General features: G+C 43.0%; 2 protein-coding genes across 2 annotated transcripts; one reads left to right on the forward strand and one right to left on the reverse strand.

Annotated features, from left to right (window-relative positions):
* Positions 1-309: 309 nt before the first annotated feature.
* Positions 310-1,482, forward strand: LOC120107131. The gene has a single exon (XM_039120299.1). The coding sequence runs from the start codon at positions 310-312 to the stop codon at positions 1,480-1,482; it is 1,173 nt and encodes a 390-aa protein (XP_038976227.1).
* An 8,589-nt stretch (positions 1,483-10,071) lies between these two features.
* Positions 10,072-11,553, reverse strand: LOC120107132. Its single transcript, XM_039120300.1, has 2 exons — positions 11,267-11,553; positions 10,072-10,747 (listed from the first exon to the last, which is right to left on the reverse strand). The coding sequence occupies exons 1-2, from the start codon at positions 11,444-11,446 to the stop codon at positions 10,232-10,234; spliced, it is 696 nt and encodes a 231-aa protein (XP_038976228.1). The 5' UTR covers positions 11,447-11,553; the 3' UTR covers positions 10,072-10,231.
* Between the last annotated feature and the right edge of the window lie 7,626 nt (positions 11,554-19,179).

Here is a 19,179-nt window from a genome sequence, read left to right on the forward strand (position 1 = left end):
TTCAAGGTTGTAATGCACATATTTTAATATATGAAAGTTTGAAATCCTTTTTGGCTACCTGTTACCCCTGTATGAGGCTGCGTGCTACTGTGGGCAATAGTCGGCAATAGCACGGCCGTGTCACGGATCCGGGTCCGGGGCGTGACATATAGTGGTATCAGAGCCTTAGGTTAAACAATAGAATAACCATAAAATGCCTAGGGCAAAGGATAGTTAAGAGTGTTGCCATCATGAAAAATATTATAATATGCTAGTTTATGGTAATCTTATTATGAGAACTTGTGACTGCCAGGCGATTGTTCGAGAGATATGGACGACGACAGGAGACCACCCTCCCCGGAGCCTAGTGAGCAGTCGGCCCCCCCAGATACTCCACGGTCTGCAGCGGGTCAGGCAGGCCTAGCCGGAGTATATCAGCTCATGGCACAAGTGCTGCAAGGGCAACAGATGATGCAGCTGGCCGCTATGCCATCAGCAGACTCCTGCTATGAGAGGTTCCGCCGACTGAACCCCCCGACCTTTGAGGGTGGGTCTGACCCCATGGCGGCAGAAGCATGGATCCGGGAGATGGAGAAGATGTTCCGAGCCCTCCACTTTCCTGATGAGGTGACAGTCCGACTGGCGACCTCTATGCTGACAGGAAATGCCGAATACTGGTGGACGGCCATGGAGACGGCTTATGCCGTTGACGGACTCACCTGGAGGGACTTTAAGAGGATGTTTTACAACCAATATTTTCCAGACTCAGTTCACCTAGCGAAGCAGAATGAGTTTTTGACGCTGACCCAGACCGACCAGATGTCCGTTCTGGAGTACGCCAATAAATTCAACGAACTGGGACGATTTTGCCCCCAGTTCAGGGAGGAGGAGAGAAGCAAGGTAAACAGGTTCGAGCAGGGGTTGAGGTACGGGATTCGGTCCCGAATATCCTCCCATCTATCCTCGAGCTACAAGGATGTACTGGACCGAGCCTTGAAGGTTGAGGCTGACCTAATACGGTCCGGGAGAGAGAGGGAGGACCTGAAGAGGACCCGGTCATCAGGAGCACCGAGTAGAGGGTCCGGGGGCAGCAAGGGGCCTGTGCCCAAGAAGAAACCGAGCAGAAGCTGCCCCACCTGTGGCAAGAACCATAGCGGTACCTGCTTGAGCAAGACCGGGGCTTGTTTCTCTTGCGGGCAGACAAGACACATCGCCCGCGACTGCCTGAGTCGAAAGAAGGACAAGCCCAGACATACTGCATCGGAGGACCAGAGATCGAGGGGTAACCCTCGGGTTTTCGCACTGACTCGACAGGATGCCAGTGCTAGCGATCAGGTGGTGACAGGTACACTTCCAGTCAACTCGGCCCCTGCCCTCATTCTATTTGATTCTGGTTCTACGCATTCTTTCGTGTCAGTTAACTTTTCCAGACAATTACATGGCATACCTGAGAAATTATTAGAACCATGTTGCTACACCCCTTCAGAAAACCGTAACTGTTGACACTAAATATAGAGATTGCATAATTCAGATAGGGGAAAAAGAATTAGAGACAAATCTTCTACAGCTTGACATGCAAGACTTTGATATTATCTTGGGCATGGACTGGATGTCACAGTATCACGCCCACATTGATTGTTACCATAAAAGAGTGGTATTTCGAATACTTGGGGAGCAAGAATTTTTCTTTCAGGGCGACATACCCCTTCAAGGTGCTCCTACACTACACTTTATTTCTGCCTAGAAAGCTGGAAAGGCTCTGAGAAAAGGGTGTATGGCCTATCTGGCCTGTGTAATGGATACCCAAAAAGAGGTCAAACTGGAAGACATTCCAGTGGTCAGAGAATACCCGGATGTCTTTTCGGAGGAATTACCAGGATTACCCCCAGACCGAGAGATCGAGTTTACTATCGACCTCGCACCAGGAGAGGGGCCAGTCTCCAAGGCTCCTTATCGGATGGCCCCTGCTGAGCTGAGGGAATTAAAGGTACAACTACAAGAACTCCTGGATAAATGGTTCATCCAGCCCAGTGCATCGCCATGGGGAGCTCCTGTCCTGTTTGTGAAAAAGAAAGACGGGAGTATGCGGCTATGCATCGATTACCGGGAATTGAACAAGATAACCATAAAGAACAAATATCCCCTACCTCGGATCGATGATCTGTTTGATCAGCTGCAAGGCGCCCAAGTCTTCTCCAAGATAGATTTGAGGTCGGGATACCATCAGCTGAAGATCAAATCTGAGGATGTGCCAAAAACTGCATTTCGAACCAGGTATAGGCATTATGAATTTCTGGTTATGCCTTTTGGACTGACCAATGCCCCGGCTGCATTTATGGACTTAATGAATAGAGTCTTTAAGCAATATTTGGATCAGTTCGTGATAGTTTTCATCGATGACATTTTGATATACTCAAAAAGCCGGAAGGAACATGAAGACCATTTGAGGGTGGTGCTACAAATCCTTCGAGAGAAAAGGCTGTACGCCAAGCTGAACAAATGTGAGTTCTGGCTGGATAGCGTGGCGTTTCTCGGCCATGTGATCTCCAAGGAAGGAGTATCAATGGATCCCAAGAAGATAGAAGCGGTGGTGGATTGGCCTCGTCCTACCAATGCCAAGGAAATTAGAAGCTTTTTGGGATTAGCCGGGTATTACCGGCGATTTGTGGAAGGGTTCTCCAAAATAGCTACTCCCTTGACCTATTTGACTAAGAAACGGGCCAAGTTTATCTGGGACGACAAGTGTGAGAAGAGCTTCCAGGAGCTTAAACAAAGGTTAGTTTCTGCCCCAATTTTAACATTGCCGTCCTTAACTGGGGAATTTACCATCTTTAGTGATGCTTCCAAGAACGGGCTAGGCTGTGTATTGATGCAAGATGGCAAGGTGGTAGCCTATGCCTCAAGACAGCTGAAACCCTATGAACAGAATTACCCGACACATGACTTGGAGCTGGCCGCGGTGGTGTTCGCCTTGAAGCTTTGGAGACATTATTTGTATGGCGAACACTTTGAAGTGTACACTGACCCCAAGAGCCTAAAGTATATATTCACCCAGAAGGAATTGAATATGAGGCAAAGAAGGTGGTTGGAACTCCTGATGGACTATGACCTGAGTATTAAGTACCACCCAGGGAAGGCCAACGTGGTGGCTGATGCCCTAAGCAGGAAATCAGTAGTGGGCTCCACCGCATTACTCACCACTCAACCACAGATTCAGGGGGATCTCGATAAACTGCAGGTTGAGGTGGTTACCCGAACTACAAGAAGTTGGCTGGCCGCCTTGAGTATACAACCAACCTTGATTGACAGAATAAAAGTTGCCCAGCAGTCTGATGACCACATCTGCCAGCTCAAGGATGAAGTGGAGAAAGGGTTGCAACCCGAGCTCCAAATGCACCCAGATGGCACTCTAAGGTTTGGCCACCGACTGTGTGTACCGGCAAATGTTGACCTAAAAAGGGAAATCATGGAAGAGGCCCACCAATCCCGATTCTCTATTCACCCGGGTAGTACTAAGATGTACCGGGACCTTTGGGAACATTACTGGTGGAAGGGGATGAAGAGAGAGATAGCTGAGTTTGTGGCCCGATGTTTGACCTGTCAGCTAGTAAAAGCAGAGCACCAGAGGCCGGCAGGGTTGCTGGAACCAATAGAAATTCCTGAATGGAAGTGGGAGCACATCATGATGGATTTTGTTACAGGACTCCCTAGAACCGTAAGGAAGAACGATGCGGTGTGGGTGATAGTTGACCGTCTCACCAAATCGGCCCATTTTCTACCATTCAGAATTGGTACTCCTTTAGACAAGCTGGCCCAATTATACATCGACGAGATTGTACGCCTGCACGGAGTACCAGTGAGCATCATTTCTGATCGTGACCCCCGATTCGTGTCCAGATTCTGGAGAAGCTTTCAGAAGGCCATGGGTACCGGACTGAGGCTCAGTACAGCATACCACCCCCAGACTGACGGCCAGTCAGAGCGGACAATCCAAACTCTGGAAGACATGTTGAGGGCTTGCACTGTGGACCTAGGTGGAAATTGGGATAGTCATATACCACTGGTGGAATTTGCTTATAACAATAGTTACCACTCCAGTATCCAGATGGCCCCATACGAAGCTCTCTATGGGAGAAAATGCCGATCCCCCTTACACTGGGATGATGTCGGGGAGCGAAAAATGTTGGGCCCCGAACTGGTCCAGCACACTAGAGACAAAGTGCTCCTGATTAAGCAAAGGCTTCAGGCTGCCCAAGACAGACAGAAAAGATGGGCTGATAGAGGAAGAAGGGCCTTGGAATTTTTGGAGGGGAACTTTGTCTTCCTAAAAATTTCTCCATCGAAGGGTATCACCCGATTCGGAAGACACGGCAAGCTAAGTCCTCGCTACATCGGCCCATTCGAGATTCTTGCCAGGATAGGCAAGGTTGCCTACAAATTGGCCCTACCCCCGGAGCTATCAGGCGTACACGACGTCTTCCATGTCTCACTACTGCGGAGGTACGTCCCGGATCCCAGCCATGTGGTGCCACATGAGTCTCTGCAATTAAATAAAGATTTAACCTATGAGGAGACTCCCCTGCGCATCATAGACAGAAAAGAGCAAATCCTCCGAAGGCGCACCATCCCCTACGTTAAAGTCCAGTGGATCAACCACACTGAGAGGGAAGCTACCTGGGAATTGGAGGAAGAGATGCGACAATGTTACCCTCAGCTCTTCGAGAACCAAGGTATGCTTAATTTCGAGGACGAAATTTATTTAAGGGGGGAAGGATGTAATGTCCGGGCCCAATACAGACCGGGCCCAATACTGTAGGGCCCAGTTAAATAGTATTGGGCCAGGGAAGGGTTAGCAGGCCTTGCAGGCCCAAGAAGAGTAGGCTGCCATCTCTCCGAGGGCTGAAAGGACAGTACCACCAGGTGGCCAACGGAGAGACCCCCCCACAGAGCATGCACAACAGAAAACCGCCACCTCTTCCTTCCCTCGGCAGCCGAGCTGTGAGCTGGACGGAAGGGGAGGGCAGCTGGTGGCTCCCGGGGCTCTGAGGAAGGAGAGGATGCCACCTCTCCTTGGGGTCAAATCCTAAGCCAAGTTTTTATAGCCCTAAAACCTGCTAACCCTGATTTTTGATATACCCTCCTAAACCTCTAACCCCCTGAAATTACTGTGCCAGAGAGCTTGGCCCTGGAGCTGGAAGCAGAAGGTACCCCACAGCCCTAGGAGAAGAAGGAGGGACTTTGCCGAGAAGGAGGCACTGCCCAACCCCAGTCTACTGAATCAAGGTAAGGGCCCTGTAAGTAGGTCTCTAGGCAAGGGACAGGGTAGAGGTATCCCTCTGTGGGTATTCTCCCCTCTGTTTCATTGATGAAACAGAGGGGAGGAGACCGGCACAGAGAGGAGGAGACCGGCACGGGAGAGAGACAGGAGGGGGACTGTGGGCTGGACCCATGGGCTGCGGGCCGGACCTACAGGCCGCGAGCCGGCCTGAGAACGGTCCGAACCCGAGCCCAACGCCACCCGGGCCGAGCCCAACCGGACTCGGCCTGCGGATGACCGGCCCCGGCCGGGACCGCCCTCGGACAGAAGGGCAGCCAAGGGGTCGCCGGGTCTGGCCGTACCGGCGACAGGCGCGGCCCCGAGGCCGCCAGCCTCAGCCGAGCCCCCCCCCGCCTCTCCGCCGGCGAAGAGGTGGCGGCGCGGCTCCCACACACAAAAAAAATAAGAGAAGAAGAGAAAAAAAAAGGAGAAGAGGGTGAACGGAACTTACCTCGGACCACGGCCTTACCTCGCCGTGGTCGGAGTCGGTGAAGACCCGGAGGAGATCCGGCGTCGATCCCCCCCCCCTCGGCTTTTCCCTTCTTCTCCGGCGTCACTTCGGAGAAGGGGAGAAAGGGGACCGGCCTCCCCCGCCGCTGTCCCGAGAAGGGAGCACCACTCCGGCCGGCGGATCGGAGGGCGCTCTATCTCCCCGGCCGCCTGCGAAAAAGAAGGAGGAGACGGGAGGCGGTGGGGAACCGGAGGAAGGGGGGAGAGGGAGAGACGCGGGCGAAAGGGGGAGGGGCAGAAGCCTCTGGAACCTCCCGAAAGAAGGAAAAAAAAAAAAAAAAGAGAAAGGAGGGCCTTAACGGGCTAGCGGGTCGGATCCAAGTCCAGATCCGAAACCCGTTAGGCCCAAATGGTTCAAATCGATTGGGTGAGCCCAAATGAAGGGTCGATCCAAGCCCAATCAGATTGGATGGGTCAATTAGGCCTAATTGGTGTTGGGTCTGAATCCGACCAAGCCTGAATGAACCCAAATTAAGTAAATTGGGCTAAATCCGGACCCAATTAAACCCAATTCAGCTGGGTCCGAACCATGTTCATAACAGGTTGACCACAGCAAGCCCAATCAGTCCTAAATCAAGCCCATACCAGGCCCAATTAAATTGGCAGAAGGCCAAATTGGCTAGAAAAAGTGGACTTAACCACAAATCAGGCCCAACCTTTCCCTTAGAGGCCCAATTAGGCCTGGTAGACTCAAATTTACTTTAATTGGGCTAAAATTTATGATAAATAGAGGATAATGTGAGTCTTATAAAATAGTTCCAGGAATTAAAGACTCGTCGTCCGGACTCAAAGAATTGATAACAACTTATTGTAAGTAACCTGTTCTAATCCTGTTATGGATCATGTCATGTTATTAATGTTTCCTAAGCATTTATTGTAAGTATATATGTTTCATGCATGATATGTTACAATGCATAAGTAACTTGCATGATCTCAGAAGCTATGGCTATGTATGCAACATGATGATGCTGATATTTTAATCATGCATGTAAGTTTATAAAATCTTAGCTAGCCAAGAGGCACTATTATAATGGGCTCAAAGATGCTACTGATCGAATGCAACTTCGCTGGCCTTGCTAGTGGCCGAGAATGACTAGCTGGCCCCGCCAGTGGCCGAATGGACTTCGCAGTAGCATCCGAGAGAATGGACCACGGCATGCCGGGGGCACGGTTTCATATGCATATTTTATGAAAATTTTTGTGATTTGCACTACTGCTTTGTTTAAAATGCATACATATTATGCCATGATGATTATTAGATAAATATGCATGTCAGCTTCTCAAAATCTGATTTACATGTTTAGCCTACTAGTTGATCCGGTAGGATTATGCAGGATTACTTGCTGAGCCGTGTAGCTCACGTCTGTTTATGCTTCGTTTTCTTTCAGATCCTCACCAGTGATCGCCATCAGATATGTTTTTATTTTGTTACAGAGCTTCGTTATTTTTGGAGAAGCTTATATACTTTTGTATATTTGAACAGTATAGAAGTTCTGTATTTTTGGTATCAATCTTCAAGGTTGTAATGCACATATTTTAATATATGAAAGTTTGAAATCCTTTTTGGCTACCTGTTACCCCTGTATGAGGCTGCGTGCTACTGTGGGCAATAGTCGGCAATAGCACGGCCGTGTCACGGATCCGGGTCCGGAGCGTGACATAAATCAATATATTACTTAAAGCCATGTGTATTAGTTAATTACAGGCTATCTACATGGACATTAATATTAATGATTGGATTTAAATCATTCTCACATTCCCTATTATCATTTATAAGGTGAAAGCTGCATATATTAATTAAATCAATGGGAAAAGAAAGCTGATACTGAAAATGTAAATGAACAATTATTGGCTATAAAATAAGGCTTTTAATATTATATAAGTATTATAATAATTATAATAAAATTTATATAATACTATAACAATATATATATATATATGATAAATATATTTTAAGTTATTACTGTTGCCACCCTTTCTGTCCCATTCGGACAAGCTAGAAAACTTGGGATCCCTAAAGAGCTTAGTTGGTCGAGACAGTAGGTGCACAAACATATTTGCTTGAGTGAAGCTTGGATGTGTGCACAAGCATGCTACTAATGTTGGGTTAGCCAAAAAGATGTGGATGGAAGGAAGGATAGACAATAGGATGGATCCAAGTATCTTGACCTTCAAAATTTTTTACCACTATCGCACCATCGTTTAAAGAGATGAAAATGGATAGGAGTGTATCATTAGGCTACGATATAAATATATCACTAGACCATGGTAAGAATGTGACACTAGGCTACAGCAGATAATCTAAATTATGCCTATTCCTAGGATAAAAGATCAAAATAAAGGTAAAGATTAAAGTTAATTAATTAGATTAATTGTCAAAGTCTTTTTTACATAGTACAATTTCACTTATTTATTCTAATACATAACAACTGCCCTTAAGCACAATAACTAATTGTTTCCACATCCGGTCTCCACTCTTAATTATTTTGGAAACCACTGCCAACCATCTTACCATTATCATCGTATACAAACAGGGTCATTTTGCAATTATCAGACCGATAGTCATACCTTATCAGACTTTAATTTATCCTAACATAGTTTGTGTTGGTCATTTGCCCTCATTTGGCCCATAATATAGCCTTCTGTTCTCAAAAATCTGAAATCGGTGTGATCACCTCAGTTGTTTATTGGTCAATAGCCATGATTTGGTCTTTCAGCTAGCTTATCCATATCATAGCCGAATTTTAAATATTCAACTTGGATCTTTACCCTTAATATGGTTTCATAGCCGAACTCTCTCCAGTTTTAGCAAAAGTTACATGATTCTCACCCGCTTTGATATTATTAAACTTAACCTACATGGGGTTTGCTTGTAGCTGCCAGCCAGATTGTTGGAATGTGATGTAAACAATGCCCCCATCTTTTTTTAACCAAGGATCCTAAGACTAACAAAATATCAATCATTGCCTCCGACAATTATAATTTGGATCCCCTGATCGAGGATTGCTCTCTTACCGAGGTATCTGCCTTCGGCAATTCACTCATGTATCTTTTGATTTCTTCAAGCCTTTTGCTCTTGTCATATTTTCTTTCATGAACTATTCTTCCGTATCTAGAAGTATCTTCCATATTCATAGGAATCTAGTTTTATACTATGCATTGATTTGTTTGATTCATTTTCTAACTGAACATGCTCTTTTATAAGTAGGCCCTATAACTCTTTTTGGTAGTCATTCTTTCAAATCTGATTTCTCCTCTAGATATTCCTTTGGTCTTCATATAGGCCAAAGCAACTTGTACATTTTGATTTTCTAATAACATTGAGGTATCATCTTCAACATCGTCGATTTTCAGCTGATCTTGTATCCTCATCTTTTCATGACCGGCTTCAACAGAATTTTTATTGGAAAAAAAAAGTTATATGATGCGCGGGTTATATGCTAGTTATAATAGGCCAATAAGTATTTTGTTAGGAAGCTGTTGTAATAGAAAAATGTTCATTTAAAATAATGAGGAAAACTCATTTCGATGGGCAGTTCCCTCTCTGGACTGCCATTTGTGTCAGAAAATGTTGGAAATTAACGTGTACTTGCTGCTCGAATATAAATGAGTGGGCCATGGCATGACACCATCAGTCTATTTCTGTGTGACTCATTATTTTACATTCCTCGATGTATATTTATATCAGTACAGCCTATAGTTGTATGTCACTAGGAAGAAACATAGTTGATGTCGCTTGGAGGAGTCATGGTGGTATTAACAAACATTAATATTTGATATATTAATTACAGTATTAGTATGCAGTTTTGGTGGTTCAACCCCTCCTATGTTGGCATGTAGAGTGTTTTTCAACCAATAAAATTAGAAAAAGAGAGGGAGAAGTCAAAATAATTGAAAGTTATAGGTTATATCTAGTAGGTTTTTAACTTCTCAAGCAACAACTTAAAGCAAAATACAGAAAAAAAAACATACCCTAATTTGGCCTATATATGTCGCCGAACACAGCCGCTCATTCTATAGCAGTACATCGAAACGAAAGTTTAATAAATAAAATTTCTTCTCCATCTGACTATATGTATTGAACTTGTAAAAGTCTAGTAAAACTAATAGAATATGATGACAAAACTAGTAAGCTTTCTTGGCATTTTCACTGTACACCATATCAAAACTTCTCGAGGCAAAAAATAAATAAATAAAAAAATAATTTATAAATTTATAACTGTAAATCCAACATTACAGACCCAAAAAGGGAAAAAAAAAGAGGCAACAAATAAATCCAACTCCGAAACAGTATTCTTTTGTACACAAGGAAAAACATCGGCTCCCATATCTTTTTATTATTATTATTATTTTCCTCTGTAACCTCCTACTGAAAATTTAGCAATTCTGTTTGTGCTTTATAGATGTATATATATTATCATTAAGCTAATACAAGTCAGTCTGTGATGAGTTGAGGTCGATCTTGGGCTTCTTCTTGAGAGTAGGGACCGGCACGTGCGAGTCACAACGGGGGCACCTGGGGTCCACCTTGGCAATGAGTACATAGAGGAGGCACCCCGGGCAACCGGCGGCGATCAACCCACCGGACGAATCAGAGCCGTCCGTGGCGCCGTCCTCGTCCTGATCTGCCGCCGCGCGCCGTTTGATCGAGGAGGAGGTGGAGGAGGAGGAGGGCGAAGGGGAGGCGTCGGATCGGGGGCGGAGGGGGAGCCTGATGCGGGACTCGCGCTCCAGCGCGTACCTCACCTTCTCAAGGGTGCACACGCTCTGGTAGGCGGAGAAGGAGGGAGCCGGCGCCACCAGCTTGAGGTCGAGGGCGGTGGAGTCCTCCGGGAGGACGCCGGCGGTGGCCGAGGAGGAGGGCGGTGGCGGGAGGTTGAGGTCCTGGAGATTGCGGGGCGTCGGATTGGATTCGCGCTTCTCGAGGTACGTTTTACCGGACTGCATAGATTAAAAAAATACTTTTAAATCAGAAATTTGAACAATAACATCGAAAGATCGTTTTCTTAGGGGAAAAACAAAAAGAACAAAAACAGTGATAAAATCAAAAAATGATTATTTTTTTTTTTTAACGAGGCAGGCTTACGCTCAGGAGAAGGAGAGGAGAGAGCTCAATGGAAATTACGAATTTTAATCATGATATAAAGAAAAATAATATCAGAATGGAACTGTGCGTAAAAAAAATAGGTCTTTGTTCGGAAGGAAACGAGAAAGAAGAAAGTGAGATGTGGAATTGGGAAGATGGTGACAAATAAGGTGGAGGAAATGGAGTAAATAATTCAATATAACAGGTTGAATTCTAAATTGGAGATTCTACGGTTCAGGGATTTCAAATAAAAGAAAGCCGAAGTAATTTCGTGAAATATTCACATAACTCAAGTAAATTCGAATCCTTACTAGAATTCAAACAAACGTATGAATGCGAGAGAAAAAAAGAGGAGATTAAGCGGAGACAAGTACCAATAGATCGAGGCGCCGCTCCCAGCCGGCGGGGACCTGGACGTCGAGATCTACCTCCGCCGGGGATCTGAGCACCGCCCCGCCGCCGAGGAGGTCCCTGGTGACCAAATCCCTCTTCCCCTCCCCTTCTTCTTTGTACCCGCTCTGCATCCGCGCTGAAAAGCTCACATCCGCCGCCATTAGCGTACCGCCAGCTTTCTCTAGGGCTAGGGTTTTATCCCCAAAAATCTACGAGCGCTTCCACCGGAAGCAAGCGAAGAAGAGAGAGAGAGAGAGGAGTGGGAGAGAGGCCCCCTAGCGGAGAGGCCAATTTATATAGTTTGGAGTAGATAATATTTATATAAAGGTCACCTCAAAAAATATTTATATAAGGGTATTTGAAGCACTAATTAATTCATTAAATGAGATATATCCCTGGTAGCTGTAGAGTTAATGTGAGATTGTTACTTAATCGATATTAATGATCGATAGAGTTTAATTAGTATGTAAGAATCCGTTACGGAAGAGAAGAAGACCGCACATCCGGATTTTTAAAGCCTGCTTAGCTAAAGGTGTACATGTTTCTCGATGCAATTAGTCTAAATGCATTTAAGGCCCAAAACGGATTCAACTTCAGCATATCCATCTTCATTTTGGGCTCGTTTGGTTCGCGGGAAGCATTTTCCTTCCTAGGAATATGATTCCTGGGAAACAAATTCCTAGGAAGAGGATGCCTAGGAAAGTACTTTTGGCATGTTTGGTTGATCATGGAAAAGTGACAAATTTCCAAGGTGCTTATGTTTGGTTGGCCATCCACTTTCCTAGGAAAGTTATATATAATTCCTATTATGCCCTTAATAAAAATTAGGTTTTTAATGCCTTTTTAATGCTTCTTTAATACTGAAGGGACTTTTTGGGAAAAAGTAAAAATGGAGTGATTCCCGCCTCATGGGAAAGTAACTTTTCCATGTTTCTCATGGGACATGAAATGTGGGAATCACATTCCCATGGGAATACAACTTTCCATTCTCTCTTCTTTAAAAACTCCAACCAAACAAGAGGCATCTCATTACTTTCCCGTTGACCACACTTTCCCCCTTCTTTTCCCGCGAACCAAACGAGCCCTTTGATTTTCATTTGATACGGTTATGGAAATCAATATAAACTGGATATCAAAATTTATATTTAATTCTTTTAGATATATTATAAATAAAAATTAAAAGTACGAATAAAAATGAATAGTTAAATTTTACGGCCATCAAATCAAAAATATCATTTAATAAAAAAATTAAGTCTATACCATGTTAATGTATTCAATTATTTTTTAAAAAAATTTATAAGTGTTATACGGGACTAAACAGGATTGCAAGCATAACTCGATATTCGAATATGGATTGCAGAAATTATCTATTCATGTACATATTTATTTTTTGTTGATGGATATCAACATAAATATGAATATTAATTGGATGCTTTTTTGTATCCATAGTTTTATATGTTTATAATAGATCCTAGTGGATGTTATCCGATTCATTTTTACTAGGGTGATGTATTCATATGTAAACAGTGGACCTGGCTTGAGTCCCTGTCATCGTCATTGCAGTTATTTATAGTGCGCAAAAGTTGCGGTATTCAACAATTCAATATCAAATAGTGCATATAGTGATTTTTATGGGCAAGGTAATGGTTCATATAATCTCATGAAATACACCATGCAGCAACTTCTACGCATCATAGGTGATTTATATTGTGACCAATTGATGTGGATGCATGCTACATATCATATCAATCCCTATGAGGATTTGATCTTTTACAGCTACGTTGTCATAAATATTATATATGTGAATTATATTGATATATTTTTACGGGTACTACATATTGTTTGGTGCAAGACCGATGTACCTAATGTAAAAGTGTACAAGTACCTGTCAAAGAAGACTTTCAATTACATATTAAAGTATATGTTTTATTTGCATAAAAGAAGCATTTCAAGAATCCAAGTTTTGTCATGTCAAGCCCTAATGTTTAGACTTATTTTCCAAGTTAAGATATAAATCTTATTTACCGTATCACTATTTAGATGAAATAATAACAAATATATAAAATATAGACACAAGGAAATGTTGAAATAATTGTGATGAAGACTACCACAATAATTATAGCCTTATGATTATAAATTGTGTAGCTAGAGCACAATGAAATTTCAAGCATTATAAAAATAATTGTGCATTATTATTTAGAACCATGTATTTGGTCATTTTAATGGAGAGCCTGTTAGGGCGGCGCACATATAATTGGAAAGTTAGACTTTACTAGATATTATAGAGGACCATTTTTAACAATATGGCCATGATTTTCTTGTAGGTGAAAGTGAAAAACTAAAGTTCACTTTCATCTAAGTTCCTAGGAAAGCTTTGCAAAACTTCTTGTTGCAAATATAGTAAAGAAAAGGGCAAATTGCATTTCTAGCGCGAGTTTATGCATATAATGAAGCTAATTTCTTTTGCTCCCCTATGGGAAACTGAATCTGAAGGCTTTATGGGAAGATAAGGCTGTTAAATCCTGGATGGGATTAGTGTGAAAGAATTCGAGTATTTCTATCACAATGAAAGTAGTCATTTTCCTGCAGTACTTGGTTGCTGAGAACAAATAGGTTTCAGTAAATACAATCAATTAAATGTTCCATTTCTTAAAATTAACTAAGTTTCCAGGTTATGTAACCTTAAATTTTGAAAGCAATCCAAGTACAACCTATTATGTTATGACCGACCGCTCTAGCTAGACACAGTCAGTGTTTTTAAATGTAGATCACTTTATAATATCATAATAATTAATCACTTTGAGCTTTGACAATATAATAGTATCATTAGACCTATCTGTAAATTGCTTACGTTGAATTAATGAATTTTATCTAATCATAGCTACAAAATGTGCCTTTTTTTACTCGTTCTTCTGTAATAGCTTCGGCCATTTATATATTTGTGATTGATATTTTGAGCAAACTTAGTTCACCTTCCCCTTTATCACTATTGATGTCCAATTTCTACCCGGCCATATTCTAATGATATGAAGGCATGGAGGGCTCCAATCCACTCGGTCCACAATGGTAGAAGATGAAGCGTCGAGTTGCTGTATAGAGTCATGAATTTGTACACAAAGATTAGAGAAAGGGCCACTACTATGGCTCCAACTGGACCTCCTCCGATGCTAAAAGCAGGTAGAGCTTTGGAATAACAATGAGAGCAAGAGAAGATATAATAAAAAGAATTAAAGTAGAGTGATCTCTTTGGATTGTTAGGCCTTGATTGCTTAGTTTGGAGTGCTCAGCCATTGGGAGCTTGGCCATCAGAGACTCAGCCTTTGGAGGCTCGACCATCAAGTGCTTGGCCGGAGGAGACTCTGCTTGAGAGTGCTCAGCTTGGAGTGTATGGCCTAAGAGAGCTCGACCTAAAGTGCTCGATCCAGGAGCTTAGCATGGAGTGCTCATCTGGAGTACTTGACATGGGATATGACGTGGAAGCTCGACCTAGGAGCTCAGTCTAGGAACTTGGCCTAAAGTGCTCATCCTGAGAGCTCGGTCTATAATGCTCGACATGGGAGCTCATCTGGTTTGGTCGGTCTTTTAGTTGGCAATTGCTCGTCCTATATGCATAGTGCTCGTGTCTTGGATGGCACTAAAGAGCGACCTCTAAGGACTCACATTCTGGTTTTCAAGAATTTACAACTCGTGCAGAGAGAAGGCCGTGCTTGGGGGCAGTCATGGAAGAGGAGTTGGGTACAGAAATAGCCATAAGAGCTTGAAGGCCTCTTTGTGGGAGCCTCTCGCTATGAAAACTTGAGAGCTTCTGGCTGTTCGTACCCTCCCACCCCTTTTTGGGATTCTTTGGGCCCATTTATATATGGGATGAGTGGATCTATTATGATTTAGAGGTGAAAATCAAGGGTTTTCCATAATCACTTTTCTAATCTAGATCCTGCTAGGAATTCAAATCTGCCATAATGTCTTTCCTCATTTAGATTTCCACTGAGAATTCAAAATTTTTTGAATTCAAATCTTATCAAAATGTTCACCACATGTCATCCCATGATTTGGATTAAATTTAGGCCACATCTATCACCATATTGTTCTATTCTCAAATGGGATACCTTGTATTAAATTAGATAATTTTTTTTACTTATTTTGTTTTCTTCCTATTTATCTTTGTTTTTATTATTTATTTTCTACATAAAAAATATATGCATATAATAAATAGTATTTCATAAGTACAAATTATTTCCTAATTATGCCATGCAAATATCACCCACATTCATATCAATGCCATGTTCTTTAACATGTTTATGGAATGTTACTCATACTCTTCTAATAATTAATGGTGTCAAATTTGGTAAAATTCATCTGACAAAATTAATTAATTCATGAATTTTCCTTGGCCAGTTTGATTTCGAATCTTTAGTGTTAAGCATGGATGGTGTTACTTCTTAATGCAAAATTTCAAAAGTACAATGTTATGACAACCAGTATCATAGTCTCCAACTAAATTTCTCAATTGCGAGTTTTCTAGTTCTTTTGAGGCTGGCAAAGGGGTGTTGATTCTGGGTTATGACAGGATTTTTCATGGCTTTTCATGGCCAAGCCCTTGCTGGTTTAGTTTTTTTTTTTTTTTTAAAAAAAAGGGGAACAACGGTCAAATTATCATTTAAAATATTCTGGCTTGCACCAGTTACTCACCTGTGAGAGATTCACATGACGTCATCCACCATTTATGGGAGCTCTGAACAGTCAAAATGTGACATAGTTATTGAACCTCCTGACTTAATTATTTGATACAAAGAAATATATATTATATTTACATATTGGGATATTCAGAATATATGCGAATTTATAAATATATCACATATGACTGCTTGTCGTACTTTGAGAAGAAGAGAACACGCAATTACGTTGGACCATAAAAAGCCCAGCAGGATATTAAATAACCCTCCTCTCGTGGGGCCACCGGCCCCATTAAAAAGCTTCCTCAGTCTTTACACAAACATAAATGCCATCGCCTCACATCCTCTCCGAGTCATCAAACATTAATGAGGAGTTGGGACCTCTTAATCATGGCCATTGTGGGGGATTGACCGAGGATTTCATGGGCGAGTCCACTACATGGGCTTTCCTTGTAGAGACACCACCTTGGGAATTAATCATTAAATTTATTTATCATTTATCGGGTGCTTATATTTATACAAGGATTCCCCTTGTGGAAGACTTTCAGTCAGAAGTAGATGGCTCACCAGTCTAAATGGATTGACGTGAGCAATATGGTAAGCTAGGAATTAAATGCTCAGGGACTTATTCACTCATTTATTCCAGCAATTAAAAGGGCTTTAATTAGGTGGGGTTGCAAGTGGATTTAATTTCTTTTATTGGCACAGTTTTTGACTCGAGCTGCCATGCCGGTTGAATACTTCAATGATAATAACTCCTGTTTCCATTTGTAATCAGGAGAAGGTAGATTATTAATGAGGAGATTTGATGGGAAGAAGGTGAAGGAGAGAAATTGAAACGAAGGTAGATTATTAATGAGGTATAATACTTGCGCTAGGAAGTTCCTTCGTCAATTGTCCTCGAGAAACGCTAAAAGTAGACAACGCCATCTACCTTCCCAAACAACGACCATTGAACCACATGAACGGCAGCCTTCCTGATCCGTGATAATAATTATTCATTTGAAAAATCCTCATTTAGGTAAATATTTAGATATTCATAATGCCTCTAACGTTTTTCCAGATAAACCGTGCCTTTTTTAAGATAAAGAAGATAATTCTTCGCATGTAAAGGAGTTTTGTGTTATGGATTTTCAGCCGTCTGTCTATCAATAATTTTAAAATAAAATTAATAAATAATTAGTTTTCGAGCTAAACTTCAGCCGATATAGCAAATCAACCAATAAAGACTCATTTGGTTCGCAGGAAGCATTTTTTCTTCTAGAAATATGGTTCTTAAGAAGCAGATTTTTAGAAAAAGAATGCCTAGAAAAATACTTTTGGTATATTTAGTTGATCATGGAAAAGTGACAAATTTTCAAAATGTTTATATTTGGTTGACCATTCACTTTTTTGAAAAAGTTATGTATAATTTCTATTATACCCTTAATATAAATTATGTCTTTAAAGCCTCTTTAATGCTGAAGGGCCTTTTTGGAAAAAAATAAAAATGAAGTAATCTCTGGCTCATGAGAAAGTAATATTTCCATGTTTCTCATGGAAAAGATTTTTTCATAAAATGTGGAAATTATATTCTCATGAGAATACAACTTTTCCATCTTTCTTCTTTAAAAACTCCAACCAAACAAGAGGCATCTCATTACTTTCCTGTTGACCACACTTTCCTTCTTTCTTTTTTCGCGAACGAAATGAGCCCTAAGAGCTCGCTTTAAAGTCTCCGACTAATCCATCAGAGTCTGCTATATGGTTGACCTTATAGAAGTGCAGAGTCTCCTTCAAATTCCTGTAAAAGATTTTCATAATTGTGTAACGAATGAATGTTCTCTCAAGCCAATCAGGAGAATGATTTTCCAAACTAATTTTCCTTCTTCAAAACTTCTAGACCGAACCTTCTTATCATAGGTTATGACAACCTTCATCTTTTGAGCTTGTAGATAATCCAAGGCATACAGCCCATTTTCATCCAACATCATCAATTTAGCCATTATTTCCTGTGAATATGCTTGTTTAGGCGGCACTCCTTAATGTACCACTCAGCCTAAATTGACTGTCAACTCCATAGGGATCATTATTGTTGCTGGAAATTGGACCCGGGGGCCGCCGCGAAACCAGGGGAGGAGGAGCTCCGCTGCCGGGAGGGCGGACGGCGGTGCGCCGGCCGGCTGCGTCCTCCGTGGGGATGAGAGAGCGGAGAAGAGTGCGTCCTGTCCTACAAAAAAGCCGGTGGCCGGGCTTTCCGGCGCCGGCCCTCCGATGCTTAAGTCAGAGGGGGCTAGTATGTGGAGAGAGCAAGCAAGAGATATGTGGAGAAGATGAAGAGAATATTAAGCTCCATTGTGTCTGTGCTGTTTCTTTTTCTCCTCCGGTCCCCCCCTCCTTTCCCCCAAGTTCCCTTTTATAAAGGGATATTGTGTTACCTAAGAGGTGACAGGGAAATTTTGTTCTCTTTTGTGATAATTGGACACGATTTGGCCCATTAATGGCGTAGTGGAGAATAAGGCTGAATCAGACCGGAACCAGGGAGTTGTCACGGTCGATCGGACTTGTCGGAGTGGTTGAACCGCCGGCCGTGGTGGGCCTGGGGTCCGTGGATGGTAAGTGCATTTATTACCGAGTGAACCGGCGGTCAGAGAGAGCCATACGCTTTGATGGTTCAGTGATCCGGAGATCGCCTTGAGCCGTGTTCATTAAATGACTGAGTGCATCGGAGACTTGGGGGAGTCTCATGCATTAATGGCAGGTCGTGCCGAATACCTGCGGAGATCTTATGCCTTGATGGCTTGGAGATAGCGGCAGGTTGTAGTGGAGTTGTCAGGTCCCTCAGGCTTAGAGGGTTAGGCGGAAGTTGAACATTTGGTTAAGGCATCGGCTCGACAGGGGTGCCGAGCCGAGCCGGTCGCCCGACGGGGCGCCCTGTGGCGGGGTCGCTTCTAGTCAGTATTTCTGGTCGGCGCCCTTTGGGCGAGCGTCTTCCTGATTGGCGTCCTTTGGTCGGCCTTTTCTTAGCCGAGCGTCCCTACCTGGTGCTTTGGTTGGTCCTTTTCGGATCGGCGCTCTCTAGCCGAGCACCCTTCTGGTTGGTGCTCTTTGGTCGAGCGCCTCTTCTTGGCGCTCTCTCTGGTCGGTGCTCTCTGGTCGGGCGCCTTCCTGGTCGGGCGCCTTCCTGGTCGGCGCTTTTTGGCCGAACATCTTTCTGGTCGGCGCTCTTTGGCCGAGCGCCT

Source organism: Phoenix dactylifera, unplaced genomic scaffold, assembly GCF_009389715.1.
Source record: "Phoenix dactylifera cultivar Barhee BC4 unplaced genomic scaffold, palm_55x_up_171113_PBpolish2nd_filt_p 000772F, whole genome shotgun sequence".
Lineage (NCBI taxonomy): Eukaryota > Viridiplantae > Streptophyta > Magnoliopsida > Arecales > Arecaceae > Phoenix > Phoenix dactylifera.